General features: G+C 42.3%; 1 protein-coding gene across 2 annotated transcripts in view; it reads left to right on the top strand.

Moving 5' to 3' along the window:
• Positions 1 to 18386, top strand: part of HLCS (holocarboxylase synthetase) — a 156457-nt gene extending 138071 nt beyond the window's left edge. Inside the window, exons 9-11 of one of the 2 annotated variants that reach the window (XM_053308220.1) lie at positions 327 to 441; positions 7447 to 7660; positions 8471 to 18386. In XM_053308220.1, coding sequence (XP_053164195.1) covers positions 327 to 441; positions 7447 to 7660; positions 8471 to 8642 — 501 coding nt within the window. In that variant the 3' untranslated portion in view covers positions 8643 to 18386. Of the gene's footprint in view, positions 1 to 326; positions 442 to 7446; positions 7661 to 8470 lie in introns of those variants that run through there. The other variant, XR_008319210.1, reaches the window with a different exon arrangement.
• Positions 18387 to 18633: the final 247 nt, after the last annotated feature.

Here is an 18633-nt window from a genome sequence, read left to right as displayed (position 1 = left end):
ACATTCCCCTCAGGGGATGAAGCCGCTCTGGGAAGAGCAGAAGGTTTCAAGTTCCCTCCCTGGCTTCTCCAAGATAGGGCTGAGAGAGATTCCTGCCAGCAACCTTGGAGAAGCTGCTGCCAGTCTGTGAAGACAATACTGAGCTAGATAGATCAATGGTCTGACTCAGTATATGGCAGTTTCCTATGTTTCCTATGTTCATGTCTGATTCTAGTGTTTTTCTCTTTGGTCTCAGTATTTCTTAACATATTTGAAAGAACATCTGATCTGTAGACTTTAAGAATAAAGTAATGTAAGTCTATCAACATGCATATTTATTTTCCTAGGATATTGACCTCCGGGTGAAATGGCCAAATGATATTTACTATAGTGACCTTATGAAGCTTGGTGGGGTTTTAGTAAATTCCACATTAACAGGAGATACATTCCACATACTTATTGGTAAGACATATATTATTTCAAATATTTCTGTTGATTAATTTAAAGCTGCTTTTGTCATTATTAACAATGTAAATCCTTTTTGGAATAAACAATATTCACTATTTATTTATTTATTTATTTATTCAATTTTTATACTGCCCTTCCGGAATGGCCCAGGGCGGTTTACAACTAAAAACAGAAACCATTAAAACCAATAACAATTAAAACAGAGATATAAATATTAACCCCAATTAAAACATCTAAAAAAACAATTAAACTATCATAACAATTAAAACCCTGAAAACCAGGTTAGCATTAAAACGATTAGAACTAATTAAAAACCCTGAAAGGCCAGGCCAAACAGATGGGTTTTGAGGGCTCTCTTGAAGGTCAGTAAGGAATTAAGATTACGAATTTCTGCTGGGAGTGCATTCCACAGCCCGGGAGCAGCCACAGAGAAGGCCTGCCTCTGAGTCGCCAGTAAACGAACCGGTGGTAACTGGAGACAAACCTCCCCAGATGACCTAAACGTGCGGTGGGGATCATGTAAAAGAAGGTGCTCTCTAAGATATCTCGGACCCAAGCCATTCAGGGCTTTAAAGGTTATAACGAGGACTTTGTATTTTGCCCGGAAACATATCGACAGTCAGTGTAATTGTTTCAAGACAGGCATAATAGCCATTATGAGCCATTTTTGGAAGGACGGTATAGAAATTGAATTAATAATAATAATAATAATAATAATAATAATAATAATAATAATATCTCTCTGGGTTGCCCCAGAGACCAATCTGGCTGCCACATTCTGAACTAGCTGAAGTTTCTGAACTACGTACAAAGGCAGAGAGCGCATTGCAATAGTCAAACTGGGAGGTTACCAGCTGATGCACCACTGTTTTGAGGTCATACTCTTCAAGGAATGGGCGCAGCTGTCAAATCAGCCGAAGCTGATAGAAAGCACTCCTGGCCATGGCCTCCACCTAAGATACCAGGGTGAGGCCTGGGTCCAGGAGTACTCCCAAGCTGCGCACCTGCTCCTTCTGGGGGAGTGTAACCCCATCCAGCACAGGAAGATCTAACTCACCCCTCAGATTCTGAGCCCCCACAATGAGCACCTCCATCTTGCTTGGATTCAGCTTCAATTTGTTCTCCCTTATCCAGCCCATTACTGCCTGTAGGCAGGCATTTAGAGAATGAGTGCCATTTCCTGAAGATGAAAAGGAGAAGTAGATTTGGGTGTCATCAGCATACTGATAACACCCAGCACCAAACCTCCTGATGACCTCACCCAGCAGTTTCATGTAGATGTTAAAAAGTATTGGTGACAGAATGGAGCCCTGAGGGACTCCATATAACAGCTCCTGTTTTGAGGATCAACTGTCACCAACCTCCACCATCTGGAATCTACCCAAGAGATAGGAACAGAACCACTGCAAGGCAGTGCCCCCTATCCCCAACTCCCCCAAGTGATCCAGAAGCATACCATGATTGATGGTATCGAATGCCGCCGAGAGATCCAGAAGAACCAGTAGAGTCACACTCCCTCTGTCGATTCCCCGGTAAAGGTCATCTATCAGGCCGACCAAGGCTGTCTCAACCCCATAGCCAGCTCTAAAGCCAGTTTGAAATAGGTCTAGATCAGGGATTCTCAAACTTGGGTCCTCAGGTGTTATTGGACTTCAACTCCCATAATCCCCAGCCTCAGTGGCCTTTGGTTGGGGATTATGGGAGTTGAAGTCCAATAACACCTGAGGACCCAAGTTTGAGAATCACTGGTCTAGATAATCAGTTTCCTCCAAGACTGCCTGGAGCTCGTCGGCCACCACCCTCTCAATCACCTTGCCCAACCAAGGGAGATTGGAGATTGGCCTGTAATTATCCATCACTAAGGGGTCCAGGGAAGGCTTCTTTAAGAGCAGTCTAACCATTGCCTCCTTCAGACAGGGGGGCATCCTATCCTCCCTCAGCGATGCATTTATGATATTAACTAGGCCACCTCCAACAATCTCCCTGCTAGATAGAAGCAGCCAAGTCGGGCAAGGATCCAGAGAACAGGTGGTAGGCCGCACCGCCCCCAGCAGCTTGTCCACATCCTCAGGAGTCACAGATTGAAACTGATCCAATCTAATACTGCAAGAGGGATGACTGGACACCTCCTCCATAGACCTTGCAGAAATAGTGGCGTCCAGGTTGGCCCGAATGCAGGAGATCTTATTCGCAAAGAACCCATTAAAGGCATCACAGCAGAGCAACTCCGGAGACTGATTGGAAGTAGAAGGAGCAGAAACTAAACTCCTCACAACCCAGGATAGCTCCGCCGATCGTGAACCTGCAGCCACAATTCGCTCAGACCAAAATCTCTTTTTCACTGCACGCACTGCCACTACATAAGCCTTCAAATGGGTCACATGCTGAATCCTGTCAGATTCAAACCGAGTTCTCCTCCACTTGCGCTCTAGTCGCCTACCCAACCACTTCAGCCCCCGCAACTCCTCAGTATACCAAGGGGCCATTTTTGCAGCAGGTCAGAAGGGACACTTAGGAGCAATCATATCTACTGCCCTGTTGAGTTCCCTGTTCCAGGTTCCCACCAGGGCATCGACAGAATCACCGGCCGCACCAATGTCAAAATCCTCCAAGGCCTTTTGAAATCCCACTGGGTCCAGCAGCCTTTTTGGACGGACCATCCTAATAGGTCCACCACCCCTGCAGGGGTGGATTGCGGCTGTGAGACCAACCTTAACCAGGTAGTGGTCCATCCATGACAATGGGGAAACCACTGGATCCCCCACCCACGGAACACCCCCCTGATCCGAACAAAAGACCAAATTGAGTGCATGGCCAGCAACGTCAATTGGTTCAGAAACTAATTTGGATAGGCCCATAGTTGTCATGGCCACTATGAACTCCTGAGCTGCACCAGACAAGCCAGCCCCAAAGTGGATATTGAAGTCCCCCAGCACCAAATGTCTAGGAGACTCCAACACCAACTCCGCAACCAGCTCGGTCAGCTCAGTTAGGGAGTCAGTTGGGCAGCGGGGTGGACGGTACACCAACAGAACCCCCAATCTAGGGACAGATTGTCCCTAGTTCCCAGCCTCAAAAATATGCACTGTCCCTAGTTCCCAGCCTCAAAAATATGCACTCAATATAAGTCAACTGTCTCCCAGGGGCCCTAACTGTGCTTATTTTTTTCTTCCTAAATAGCATCTGCATACACACACACACATCAATTAATAATAATAATAATAATAATAATAATAATCTGGATTGGGACTGCAGCAATGGGAATAGGGGGTCCTTTCCAGTCCAGAATGGGGAGTCCCTCTGTGGCTGCTGTTTGACCTTTGTGTTACTCTTTTGGGACAAATAGCAGTCACAGGGGGGCTCCTCAATCTAGATTGGAACCATAGTAGGGGCAAAGTGTTTTTTTTAAAAAAAACAACAACTCCACACTGTGTCCCTGATCCTTATCATCCCCCTCTTCTATCATTGCTATTTAAGGAGAAGAAATCAAGCACACAAGGGTCAATCACATGCTTTAACATGTAGTTAAACTGGTGGGAGGAGAGCTTACTGGAAGAAAGTTCCCAACATGCATCTTAATCTCTAAAGATCCTCAGCAAAACACAAGGATACTTATCAACTACAAGAAGCCAAACTCTTCCTCTTTGGATCACCAATCTGCTCTGCTTAGCAGTTCGTTTTAGAGCCAGAAAATGTTGCTTGTTTTAAAATAGCATGTGAAATGGTTCAGTATCTCCTCTGACCAGATCTTTCTGTTACCTAAGCCTATTTTGAAGGTGGAGGTGAGGGGGTGGAGGGAAGAACCTCTGCTCTTGAGCCTGTCGGGATAGTGGTTCTCTTGGAATTAGAAAAATTGTTTGAGATTCATGCCATTTACATATCAGAAGAGAAAAATCTGGGACTCTGACATTTCACAATTTTCAATCTGCAAAAACCAGCCATCTTGCTGAATTACTCTTAAAAATTGTATTTGTGTGAGAGAGAAAATGTGTGTGTTTAAAGCCCATCTTCATTCATGGCAATCACTCTTACCCACCCTCACCTCCAGTGAAACGAATGTGGAAAAATAGTTCTTTTGGTTCTGTTCTATGCCTTGCTGAGGGAGGGCATAGAACATCAGTGACATTCCAGATGGTGTCACTAGGAGATAGTTGCTCTCTGAAACAAGGGGATTTGTATGGTATCCTTCAGGGCTCCATCCTATCTCCGATGCTTTTTAACATCTACATAAAACCGCTGGGAGAGATCATCAGGAGATTTGGAGCAGAGTGTTATCAATATGCTGATGACACCCACATCTATTTCTCCAGGACATCATCTTCTGGAAATGGCATAACCCCACTAAATGTCTAACCACAGGCAGTAATGGACTGGATGAGGGATAATAAATTGAAACTGAATCCAAACAGGATGGAGGTACTCATAGTAAGGAGTTATACTTCGAGGGACATGATAGAACCTCCTGTTCTGGATGGAGTTGCACTCCCACTGAAGGATCAAGTACATAGCTTGGGAGTGCTTCTGACTGTGGCCTTACTCTGGTTTCTCAGGTTGAGGCTATGGCCAGGAGCGCTTTCTATCAACTTTGGTTGATACAATAGCTGCGTTTGTTCCCTGAAGATAATGATCTTAGAACTGTGGTGCACTCTCTGGTAACCTCTATGCTTGACTACTGCAGTGCTCTCTATGTGGGGCTGCCTTTGTATGTGGTTCAGAAATTTCAATTGGTCCAAAATGCAGCAGCTAGATTGGTCTCCAGGGTTTCTCAGAGATACCATATTATGCCTGTTTTAAAACAACTGCATTGGCTGCCAATAGGTTTCCAGGCAAAATACAAAGTGCTGGTAATTGCCTTTAAAGCCCTAAACAGCTCAGGACCGAGTTACTGGGAGGACACTGCCTTCTACGTGGTCTCCACCGCATATTAAGGTCATTGGCAGAAGTCCGTCTCTGGATGCCTCCAGCTCGTCTGGCTACAACTCAGGAGTGGGTCTTCTCTGTAGTCACTCCTGGGCTGTGGAATGCGCTCCCTATAGACAAGGAAACTTATTTAACAGCTTTTAAAAGAGCCCTTAAGATGCATTTTTTTAGCCTGGCTTTTAGTAATTTTTGAATGTTTTAAATTATTGTTTTAACAGTTTGTTTTATTTTGTCTTCATTGTATTTAATTTTGTGAACTGCCTAGAGCCTTTGGAGTTAGGCGGTATATAAATTAAATAAATAATAATATTATTCTGATAATCATGAGCATCAATTAAATTTACCTCTTCCCAAGCCTTATACATTCTCAAGAGCATTTATAGTGGATTATTACCTTTAGACAACTTTGTATTCACCCAGTTGGGGGAGTACTGGTTGACACCCAGAGCAACAGTGTGGTCATGCCAGGAAGATGCAACCCCGCTGTGGAGAGCTTTCCTAGCTGTGCAGCATCAGGTGTGCAGTGGTGAGGAGCAAATCTGGGTTATTTCCTCAGGTGCTGGAAGTGCCCTGTGTGACCCAAAAATATGTCCCTGAAGGTTCCCTCAGGAACATATTTTCAAGTGACATACATCACTTCCAGAGCCAGGACAAATTGCTGACCTTTGCTTTCTCGCACACAGTGCGCATGGGCTCAGCACTAGTGGGGAAGCTCTCCACAGCGCAGACATTTTCTTGGCGCATCCACACTTAGTTGCTCTGGATGTCAGCCAGCCACTATATTTTACTTCAGAATGTTTTTAAAGAGCACTCCCACAATCTTATGTTGATCTGTGGGTTTTGTTAATAGAGAATGTTCTTGACAAACAGGTCTTAGAATCATCATTCCACACTTTTTATATGTCAAAGTTACCTAATTCGCCTGAAGTCAATGTTAAGAATACCACCAAGTAATTAATTCCATATTTAATGGGCATGTTAGTAATAAATTATTAGAGTAATGGTATCAAAAGCTTGCTGTGGAAGCAGGGAGTTTAACCCTGAGTACACTTGACAAGCCTGGGTCTGCCATCACCTGCCTATGGAGTGGAAAACCTACGTTACTAAGAAAGCAGGGGTGGGGAATAAACAGGTAGCACCAAATTTGTGTGTACACTTCTTAGAGCCATGTTTAGGAGGCCTGATCGAGATGGTCCTGAGAACTGTATTTGAACGTAGTGGCTTTCTGCCAATAATATTATCCCTTGCTAGAAAGCTGGGTGAGAAATGAAGCTCAAACAGCGTCTGGCAAGAGAGCCTTAGAAATCTGAAAGTTGGCTTGATGGTGGAATCCTCTGGGCTTTTCTCAGGGAAGCTGAGGGGAAACCTGCAGTTTTTGGAACTGTGGTAAATAGCAGCATTTCTTAGCCACATCTTTCTCCCTCTCTCAAATTAAAATGCACTTGCCTGTATCCAGAGTTTTGTATGCATTCCAGTGTGCACACATCCATTCGATGTATGGGATGCCCCATTTATTTCAACTTAAGGAACAGACACAGGCTGAAGAATGTTCCTGCAGATGTGCTTTCTCCATTGAAATTAATTGGACAGCCCTTGCAGGTAGGAAGCAATGTGTGCACAATCACAGTGTCTGTTCCCAGAAGTGGACTGGGATGGGTGCCTACCTGTCTACCAACAGGAAATGTTTATTTTCACCACGTAACAACTGACAAAATGCTGCACTACTTCACAAAAATGTCCCTGTTTTTAAATGAGGCTTATTCATAGGGTACATGTCTGGATATGGACTGCCTTGGAATTGTTTGAATGGGCTTTTATTAGAGGGGAAAGAGGGGCAAGCACTGTTATAAATGTGAGCCCAGCTGACTGGTCTTTAGTAAAGAAGATGGATTTGAGTTTATACAAGATTGTGTCATCTTTCATCATTATTGAAAACACAGCTCTCCTGGAAAACTGTAGAAAGATTTTTGCAGCTGTCTGGATGAATGGGTTTGTCTTGTGATTAAAACAAACAGGAGACTTGTGTAGAGAAATGGAACATTTCCTATTCCACCTTTTTGATTACTTGTTCTTCCTCAGGCTGTGGATTTAATGTAAATAACAGCAATCCTACTATATGCATCAATGATCTCATTATGGAGCACAATAAGATAAATAATACAAACTTGAAGCCTTTAAGTGCCGACTCCCTGATTGCAAGAAGTGTGACTGTGCTGGAAAAACTGATCAACACCTTTCAAGAGCAAGGGCCTAATGGAGTTCTTCCCCTGTACTATAAGTACTGGGTGCACAGGTAGATAAATTTATCCTTTCAATTTTCTAAGCTTTTCATAATGTTTCCGTTAGAAACAATTCTAACTTAATTTATCCTTCAAATTGAATGATACATTATTCTCTTAATAATGATTTTTCAAAGCTTTTTTTTAAAAAACATAAGCACATTTTCAATATTGAATTATTTATTCACCCACAGTGTCATTCAGTTGTCTGAAAATACATCCAGAGGATTTGGCTGATCAAATGTATAATCTTCTCTGGGCAATGATGCATCTTTTGCTTATGCTACTCTGTAAGCATAGCATACAGTGGTCCTGGATGATGATGATGATGATGATGATGATGATTGGTTAAACGGGAATGTTTGCTAAAGTATGGGACTACACAAAATGAATCTAGAAAATTCAAATAATCAGATCTCAAATAAAGGTTGATGAAGGGGAGGAATTTAGTTAAAACTAGCATAATTTTGTTTTATGGAACCTTATACATTGGATGACATGAGGAATAGGCCTCTGTCAGTGTTAAGGACCCATCGCGGCGGCTGCACAACTTGAAAGGCAGCCCTGATGGTGAAGCACGACAGGACTGCTGTGGAGCGACTTAAAACTGCTTTTACTTGAGTGTTTCTAAGAGAAGGAGCCCTGCATGGCTGCCTGGAAGCAGTCTGAAGTCCCTCCAAAGCATCCCCACCATACTCCAGCATTTGGGGCTGTCTTTCAAGCTGCATGGCAGCCCTGGCAGGTCCCTCATGTTAACAGAGGGCTGCCTGGTCATGTTGGCTGCTGTCTTAATTAAGTGAGCAATTTTTGTGTTCTGTTTGCAGTGGTAAGCAAATCCGCCTTGGAAGTGATGATGGGCCGGTAGCCTGGATCGTTGGAATAGATGATTGTGGATTCCTTCAAGTTCATGAGGAAGGCAAAGGCATAGTGACGGTGCACCCTGATGGCAATTCTTTTGATATGTTAAGAAACCTTATAATTCCAAAGCAGCAGTAATTTTGGGATGAGGTGAAACACCTACTCTTTAAGAAGACATTTTTGTGTTCAACACTACTGGCTTATGCTTGCCTGGAGTCAGTATATCAAACCGAAATTACCTGAGGCTGAAGAATTCAAACACTGTGTACCAAGCAAAAAAATAATAATTTTGCATCATTTAATTTCCTAGGAACTCACTTCAATGACCCTTGATTTGGGGGGCTTTTTGTTTTTGTTTTTCTTTCTAGTCTACATATAGATATAAGAGGAACCTTATGGTCAGCATGAAAGCTTTAATTTCTAATGTTTGACATGAATCAATTAACTGAAATTTGTTATAGGGAACTTTGTGTAATCTTGTTCTTGTAGATCTTAGTACTTCCATTTATAGTCTATATTCTAAATCTAATACTTATACTGCTTTCTTTTGTATGCATCCATAGGAGGGAATGAATACATTTTGTGAAATAGTATTTAGGATATTAAAATGATAGAATGTAATAGTTTAACAGTAGCTCGGTCTGTGGAAAAATTATTATTATTTACATTTTATATCCCGCTCTTCCTCCAAGGAGCCCAGAGCGGTGTACTACATACTTAAGTTTCTCCTCACAACAACCCTGTGAAGTAGGTTAGGCTGAGAGAGAAGTGACTGGCCCAGAGTCACCCAGCAAGTATTATGGCTGAATGGGGATTTGAACTCGGTTCTCCCTGGTCCTAGTCCAGCACTCTAACCACTACACCACACTATCTCTGGTGTAAAATGGCTAAATGCTAAGTAAAGTTTAGTTATACTTTTTGAAAATTAGTTGTAAGTCATAACGTACAATTATTAATGGGATTAATTCTCTTCCCCACCCCCAACACACACACACCCACACACACCCCTACTCCCTCTTCCTCACACAACAGCTGATCAAGAATACTTTCAGCTTTTTAGAAAGGGCTCTGCATATTCTGAGTTGGTTTGGAGCCTCAGTCTTTACAAAAGCTTAGTATGTACAAAGGTCAAAATTTTCCCAACTGATCACCTCCCCACCACCATCCAACACTTGCTCATTCTGTGCAACATTGTTTGAGCAAAAACAGAGTAGTGTGCCTGCAGAAACCGTGTCTTGGAACTCAACCAGCATGTTGCTAAGCAGACAAATGCACATGGAGTGGGAGGGGGAGCAATTTTCACTGCCCTCTCCTCCCTCCAAAAGGACATTTTGGCTTCTAAAATATGTCTCTGAGGGTTACACATAAATATTTTGGTATTATGAGATGATTCCTTTAAGACTCTATAGCCTTCTACTTATTTAGAAGTAGATCTGAGTTTAACTGTACCATTTGGTAGCTTCCTTTTGCTGGAGCATTTCATAAATAGCAGTGCCTACAAAAAGGATTTATCTGTATATAAATCTATAACATCCTCCTCCCTTAATGTGTGGCAGAACCCAACCGCAGTGTTATTTGCTGGGTCATACCTTGTGCATTAAACTCCGTGCTCTTTCATCTTGTAGCTTTTAGAGATCTTGCTTTTGCATGTGTATCATTTTTCCTTGTTGGATACACAGCTGAGTCCTCTGACCCTGACAATTTCATAATAAAATACCAAAAACAAGTAGACATGTGATATGTTCAGCGTCTTGCTGTGCTTTCCTAAGCTCCTGAATGCAGGAATATGCTTCTGGGCTTTGTTGCTGAGGCCTGCAGGATTCAAGCTTGTAGCATGGTCACTTAGATAGTAGTCTGAAACCAATTCCTACACATAAGGCCAAGGAACTGTAGGTAACCTGACCTAATGAGAACTGCCATTGGTTCTAATGGACTCCTTAATGTTCAGTTAAGAAAGTGACCCCAAGTGCATGCCTGTCTTACAGACAGAAGAAGCAGGGTTTTTATAGGTTAAAGTTCACTTCATAAAATATTAGAAAATGTAACTCTATTGGCTCAAATACCAAATCCAAGAAGCCTTAAAGAAAGCAAAGAAGTTGTCCTGTAATGGTGGATTAGAGTAATCCCTGCATATTGGAAGCTGGATAGCTTGACTATAAATTACTGGAGATTAAGCTGTTCTTTAATTGAAAGTGAGGATTTTGACCCCTGTTCTATATTGTTTTACACTGTAACATCCATAATTGTTTATATAGTGCAATATTGTTTAACAAACAAAAAAGTGAAACAATTATGCTAGACTCTCTGGGACTCTAAATTCACAGCTTTTCTATTTATATAATATGTATTATTGCATATTATATATTGATTTCATAACTCAGGTGTTCTTTAAACATGAACTGGTATAATGAAATAGATGGAAATTTCAGCAATGTATTTGAGAGGTCCTTTTGTATTCCGGGCAGGCTTCTTACCCAGATGTTTTACCTCCACGCTTTTTAATGCTGACGTGTGCTGTTAGCTGCAGAATTATGAATAAAGGCAAGGCTGTGCCACTCATGAGGAATAGCATGCCTGTGCTTTTATGACTTTCCCCCCTCAGGAGGTACTCAAGATAAATACATAGGGAAATGCCTTGCTAATAATCTTCTAGTGGTTAAATATATAGAAGGACAAGTCTTACTACGTAAGAATCAGCATGGCTTCTGAAAATGGATACTTTGCCACAGTTAGCTTTTAGGACTCTTAGGATGTATTAAAGTTCCTCATCAGAGGCCCCCTAGAAAATTTATTCATCATAAAATGAGGATATGTCCCCTTATGGATCATTAACTTCTTAAAAATCAGGAACTTATTAAAAATCAGGAAGCAGAATAAATACACAGTTTTAGTAACTGAATATATGCTTTGGCTTGTTTTATGAATGATAACCAAGCTTGTGGATTATTCAGAATGGTAACTAGCTATAAAGAGATTCCAAGTAGGCAGTAAAGAGCTCCAAAAGAAAATTTTCAAAATCGTTGAGTGAACAACAGAATAGCAGATGAAATTCAGTACAAGTCTAAGTACAAAGTGTTGTACCTTTTGGGGGTAAATCCTAACTACATATATGCTGACAGGTATATTAGGGATATAACATAATTAAAGAATTTTGGTTGATTAAATCTTAGTCAAATAAGAGATTAAATCTTGATATATTTGCAAATGCATAAATAATAGTTTGAATAATGGAAGGAAACAACTTTCTTTTCTTTTGCACACGTGTTGCAGCAGGCACTATTAAGAGATGTTCTGTGTAGGAGAGAAGGGGAATGATTTTGCTAATGTGATGCCTACTGCTTAGGTGTTTTATAATAGTTTGTATCAAAACAATTTTTTAAAGAAATTAGTGCTGTGTGTCTTAACTTGGGGCACCTCTAATCATTCAAAAGGTTTGAATGCCAACTTCTTATGTAGGGAGAATGACAAAAATCCAATTTATCATTAGGGAAAAATCTGAAAAAATATGTGATATAAATCTATGGTGAATCCATATATAGACAACTGTGTTTAGTTCTGATCATTTCATCTCAAAAAAATATCAGAGAGCTTGAGAAGGAACAGAAAAGGGCTATTAAAATGATTGGGATTGAAGCATTGTCCCTGTGAAGAAATCCTAAGAAGTTTGGAACTTTCAAATTTAGAAAAGGAAATGGGGACTAAAGAACACACTTCACCCTGGCATATAGGCTGTATGCATAATGGGGGCACAGGAGCAGTTCTGATTCCATAGCGCAGGGATCCACTTCTCCATGTTAGAGCACATACTTTGTATGTAGAAAGTCTCATGTTCAATTACCAGTTAAAAAAACAACAACATACACACAACCTCTGGTAGAGGAACTGGGAAAGACCTCTGCTTGAGAACTTGGAGAGTAAACTAGTGGTCTCACCAAATATAAGGCAACTTCATATGTTCACACAAAATCTCAACAAGTAAAACATTTTCGCACTCATGAGTGTAAGCTCTTGCATGAATATGCTCTGCCCTCATGAGTCATCTGCTGCAAAAAAAGGATGAATGGATTGTGTGGGTAGGTGTACTTCTGTATATAGTGATGTGCATAAGGGTGTATTCAACACAAAACTTATTAAGCTGCCTTACATTTAGTCTGACCATTCTGTATTCTGTGCACTGATTGTCAGCAGCTCCTCAGGGTTTCAGACACAGGAGAGAATCCATGAAATTTAATTTAGCTGAAATATCTGTAGGTTCTCTACTCTTTTTGTCTAATTAATTGCTGCACAGTGAACAGTGAATCCGTGATATTTGAGTGCTTAACCTAAGTCAAAATATGGGGTAAGATTCAGCACTTAAGGCCGTGAAAACGGCTGGGGCACTTAAAGAGTGTTCCAACCAATCATGCCAACTCTTTAACCCTCCTTGTGTGCCAAATGGGAAGCAGGGAGACTTTAAGCAGCAGCCATTCAAGAAGCAGCAAGGCCGCAAGGAAGGCACCTGGTCACTCTTGCTCCGCTTTAAGCTTCCCAGCATGCCGGCTGAGCAGTGGAAAGAGTGACCATTTAATGGCCACTCTCCCTGGTTCCCAACTGGTATGAGCGAACGGGTGGAAATTCAGTTATTGAGGGGGATAGAAAACCGCTAATAAGCTGAACTTGTTACCCCCACAATAACTGAATTAGTATGCAGGATGGGGGCCCACAAATAAATGAATCTGTGAAAGGAGACCCCATGGGAAATGAGGGTCTCCCTATTCTAATGATGTTAATCACTATGGTTTGGCATCAAAACCTATTTGGACAAGGTTATACATGTTGTGAAGACTCAGCTCCAAGTATTTCTGTAGGAACTGATTATTTGGATCCAACCATTCCTATATGGCTTCCATCCTAGTTGTGGGACTGAGACCAGCTTGGTTGCCCTGCTGAATGGTTTTGGATGGGGCCAATGTGACCCTGTATAGTCTGGGTACTGCAGTATGTTTAAAACTGCCTTCTCCCACGTGAACTTGTCCAAGTAGTAAAGTTAGCATCAGACACCCTGCTCTGTGCCTTCTCATCATTAGATGGACAGGCATGACTTCTTCTGTAGGGGCACCTAAGCTTTAGGACACCCTCCTGGGGAAGGTCTGCCTCGCTCCATCCTTGTTTATTTTTCACATAGCAGTTAAGACTATTTGTTTTAACAGGCATTTGCTTGTTGACTGAATAGAACTTGCTCTATTGAAGCGGAGCCCAGCAGAGGAGAGGGAGAAGTCCATCTGCTTCCCACCCAGTGCTGCCTGGGTTGAGAGACCAGGTGGGTCCTGGGGGCTCCTTCTGCTGTTGCCTGCCTGCTCCTGCGTCCCCTGTGGGGTTGCTGCCTCTAGGTAACATCTGTGGGGAGTGTGTGCAGGACTGAGACCAGCCCCTAAGTGACTCTGCTGTGCCTCGGGTCATCTGCTCAGCCTTGGGCTTTATAGGAACGCTGCTTGTGGCAGTGGAGTCGCCACCAAAGGGGGTCACCCCTTTGGGGGAGAACGAGGGTGAGGGCTAGAGGGCTTCTGTTTAATCAGTTTTTAGCTGTTTGGGAATTGGGTTGAAGTTGCTGCAATGTGTTTGGGTTCGTCTGGAGATGGGGAGACAGGAGTCGCCTTCGTTGACTATGGGGCAGCTATCCCAGTGGTGGTGGGGCATAGAAGAAGAAATTTTGGCAGGTCAGCAGGCCGTTCCAGGGGAAGGGTAGTAAGAAATTTATTAGCTTTCTCCCCTTCTGGCTGTCCTGCCAGCTCTTTGATCTCGGGGAGCACTGCTACCAACCCACATAGCCTTACCTTGCTTCTCTACAATGCCAGGTCGGTCCAAAATAAGCCTGAACTCATCCATGATTTGATCATGGATGAAGGGGCTGACCTGGCATGTATTACCGAGATTTGGTTGGGGAGGCTAGTGGTCCAGTCTGTTTCCAACTTCTTCCTCCAGAATATTCTTCAGAGGAGCAGGTGAGGGGACGTGGGCAGGGAGATGGAGTGGCTGTGGTCTATAAGGATAACATCTCCCTCACCAGGGTCCCTGTTAGGGTATCAGACCATATTGAATGTGTCTACTTAAGTTTGGGGACCAGGGATAGATTGGGACTTCTTTTGGTGTACCGATCGCCCCACTGCCCAACGGAATCACTTACTGAGCTCACGGAGTTGATTGCGGAACTAGCGTTTGAGTCTCCCAGACTTTTGGTGCTGGGGGATTTCAATGTCCATTTCAGTACCAATTTGTCCAGGGCAGCTCAGAAGTTCATAGCGGCCATGACAACTATAGGCCTATCCCAAGCGGTCTCTGGACCGACGCATATTGCAGGTCACACGCTTGATTTGGTCGTCTACTCTGATCAAGGTGGTGTTCTGTGGGTGGGGACTCCTGTGATCTCCCCACATGGACAGACCATCATCTGGTTAAGGTTGGACATACAACCACTTCCCACCTCCATAGGGGTGAGGGGCCTATTAGAATGGTCCGCCTGAAGAGGTTATTGGATTCTTTAGGATTCCAACAAGCCTTGGAGGGATTCAATGTTGGCTTTGCCGGGGATCGCGTTGATGCTCTGGTTGAGAATTGGAACAACTTGCTCACCAGAGTAGTAGACTCGATTGCTCCCAAGTGTCCCTTCTGACCCACTTCAAAATTGGCCCCTGGTATACGGGGGCTGAAGCAGCAAGGTAGGCAACTGGAGTGCAAGTGGAGAAAGACTCGGCTCAAATCCTACAGATTACAACATAGAGCACATTTAAAGATCTATGCCCAGGGAATATGTGCGGCAAAGAATCAGTTCTTTTCTGCCTGTATTGCCTTTGCGAGTTCACACTCAGCAGAGTTGTTCAGGGTTGTGAGGGGACTAGTATCCGCCCCGCCCCCTTTGAACCAGAATTTGGAGTCATCAGTTACCGCTGTGATGTGTTTAAAGAGTTTGTTGCAGATAAAACCTCTCGGATTTGGGCCGACCTAGATGGAGACTCCAATTAATTTGATGTCTGAACTGGAGGTGTCCAACAACTCCTCTTATGCGATTCATCTGGATCAGTTTCAGTTTGTGACTCCTGAGGATGTAGAGAAGCTGCTTGGAGCGGTGAGGCCTACCACTTGTTCTCTTGACCCTTGTCCAACATGGCTTGTTCTATCTAACATGGAGGCTCTTGGAGGCCTGGTAGAGATCATAAATTTTTCTCTGAGGGAGGGCAGGATGTCTCCTTGTCTAAAGGAGGCAATCATTAGACCTCTTCTAAAGAAGCCTGCATTAGATCCCTCAGAGTTGAGCAATTATAGGCCTGTTTCCAACCTCTCATGGCTGGGCAAGGTAATTGAGAGGGTGGTGGCCTCTCAGCTCCAGGTGGTCTAGGAAGAAACTGATTATCTAGACCCACTTCAAACTGGCTTTCAGGCGGGCTATAGGGTGGAGACCTCCTTGGTTGGCTTGATGGATGATCTCCAATTGGGAATTGGCAGAGGAAGTGTGACTCTGTGGGTCCTTTTGGATCTCTCAGCGGCTTTTAATACTATCAACCATAGTATCCTTCTGGAACATCTGAGAGTGTTGCAGGTGGGAGGCACTGTTTTACAGTGGTTCCACTCCTACCTCTTGGACAGATTCCAGATGGTGTCGATTGGAGACTGTTGCTCTTTGAGATATGAGCTTAAGTATGGTGTCCCTCAAGGCTCCATACTTTCCCCAATGCTTTTTAACATCTACATGAAACCGCTGGGAGAGATCATCAGGAGATTTGGTGCAGATGACACTCAGATCTACTTCTCCGTGTCAACTTCTTCAGGAGCTGGCATATTCTTCCTAAATGCCTGCCTGGAAGCAGTAATGGACTGGATGAGGGAGAATAAACTGAGGCTGAATCCAGATAAGATGGAGGTACTTATTGTGCGGGGTCAGAACTCCAGAGATGATCTTGATCTACCTGTTCTAGATGGGGTCACACTTCCCCAAAAGGAACAGGTTTGCAGTCTGGGAGTACTTCTGGATCCACACCTCTCCTTGGTTTCTCAGGTTGAGGTGGTAGCCAGGGGTGCTTTCTATCAGCTTCGGCTGATATGCCAGCTGCACCCATTTCTTGAGATCTGTGACCTCAAAACAGTGGTACATCTGTTGGTAACCTCTAGACTTGACTTTTGTAATGCGCTCTATGTGGGGCTGCCTTTGTACGTAGTCCAGAAATTTCAGTTGGTTCAGAATGCAACAGCCAGGTTGGTCTCTGGGTCATCTCAGAGAGACCACATTACTCCTTTGCTCATGGAGCTTCACTGGCTGCCAATTGGTTTCCAGGCAAAATACAAAGTGCTAGTTATAAAGCCCTATATGGCTTAGGCTCTGGATATTTAAGAGAGTGTCTTCTTCACTATGAGCCATACCGTCCATTGAGGTCATCTGAAGAGGTCCATCTCCAGTTACCTCCAACTCGTCTGGTGGCTGCACAGAGACGGGCCTTCTCTGTTACTGCCCCGAGATTATGGAATGCGCTCCCTGTTGACATATGATCCTCCCCATCTCTGGCAATTTTTTAAAAAACATCTGAAAACCCATCTTTTCACCCAAGCTTTCCCAGCTTTTTAAAATTGTCTGTTTTAATTTTATGGTTGATTAAATTGTTAAATTGTTTTAACTTTCTATCTGTGTTTTGTTTTATGTTAACCACCCAGAGACGAAAGTTTGGGCAGTATAGAAGTTTAATAAATAAATAAAATATTAATGTTTTTCTGATCCTGCATTTTTTGTATATGTTAGTTTCTATGTTGTAAAATGTTTCGTTTATAGGTGTTGTATGGTATATAGTATTGTAATCTGCTTTAAATAGCTTGTATAGAATAATGGGGTAGAAACTTTTCTAAATCAATAAATAAACCATGGATTTTTCTTACCGGACTAACAAGAGTACAAAATTTTGGTACAATTATGGGAAAAAACATGGTTTATTTTATTTCAAGTTATACTCTGGAAAATTTTGCACTGGAAATTTTCCTTCATTTAATTTCCTTTTTGTAAATGAAAACTAATGAAGTGTGGACATATTGAAGCAAAAGTAGATTAAGTGGGAGTATCACTTTTGTATTTGCTTTTTTAATGTCCTGTTCTTGTGCATACAAGATGACATATTGTCTTGAAGGAGAAAGGAACATCAACATTGATTTACAAACTGTCATAAGCCTGACTTTTTAAAAAATGCTTCAGATGTACTAAAAAAGAATTCCTATTTTATACAGAACAGCTGTATAAGGTCTTTCTGGCTAGCAGCTGTAGCATTGGGAAAGTCTGTGGGCCTTCCTTTAGGACACTCAACTAAAGGTGTATATAGAGAGTTCTGTACAGCTGGTAATCACATTGTTTTCTGCATAAAACTTGGCAACTGCTCACAATTTCTGTACAAAAACGATTTTATAACGGTCTTTGTGAGAGACTAATATACAAAATGTGTCTGGACAAAGTCTGAAGGAGCCAGCCAGGCAGCCTGAAATCCAGAAGTAGCCCACTGAAAATGTGTAATGCTATTAAAATGTCCAGGTTAGTAAAACACCTTTTCTGCTGTGTGGCTGATGTCGCCTTTCAGACTGTTTGCTTGATGAAGTGGTTTTGAAAATATTTCATTATAGTGCCTATATTTTTTTGCAATATGAGTTTTTCTTCTGGACTAAGTTATAGAACTCCTCATTACATATTAAGAAAATAAATGAAGAGATTATTTATTGACAGCAACATTTCTTCAGCAACTCTAGTGTGTTGGTATGTGGATTTGAAGAGAATGAGAAGAAGAATTGTGTCCAGGCAGAACTGATTACCTTCCCAGAGTTATAAAATTTCCATCAAGTACTCAGGATTAAGAATAAACTTGTATTCGTAGTGTATAAGCTTCTGTAATATTTTGAAGTATATGTCCCACAAGTCAATATACTGCAGCTGTCTAAAAAAATATCATGAATTGTTTACATCTTTATGCTATGATTCATGCTTTCCTTTTATAGGGTTTTTAAAATACAAAATACATTGGGAAAGCATTGGTACTGTCACAAAGATGCCCTCTACAGACTAAACACACCTGAGGTCTGCCATAACTGTATTTTCAAAGGAAGTAATCACCTTGATCCTTACAATTTT

Source organism: Hemicordylus capensis, chromosome 3, assembly GCF_027244095.1.
Source record: "Hemicordylus capensis ecotype Gifberg chromosome 3, rHemCap1.1.pri, whole genome shotgun sequence".
Taxonomy (NCBI): Eukaryota; Metazoa; Chordata; class Lepidosauria; order Squamata; family Cordylidae; genus Hemicordylus; species Hemicordylus capensis.
This window is presented reverse-complemented; position numbering and strand designations above follow the sequence as displayed.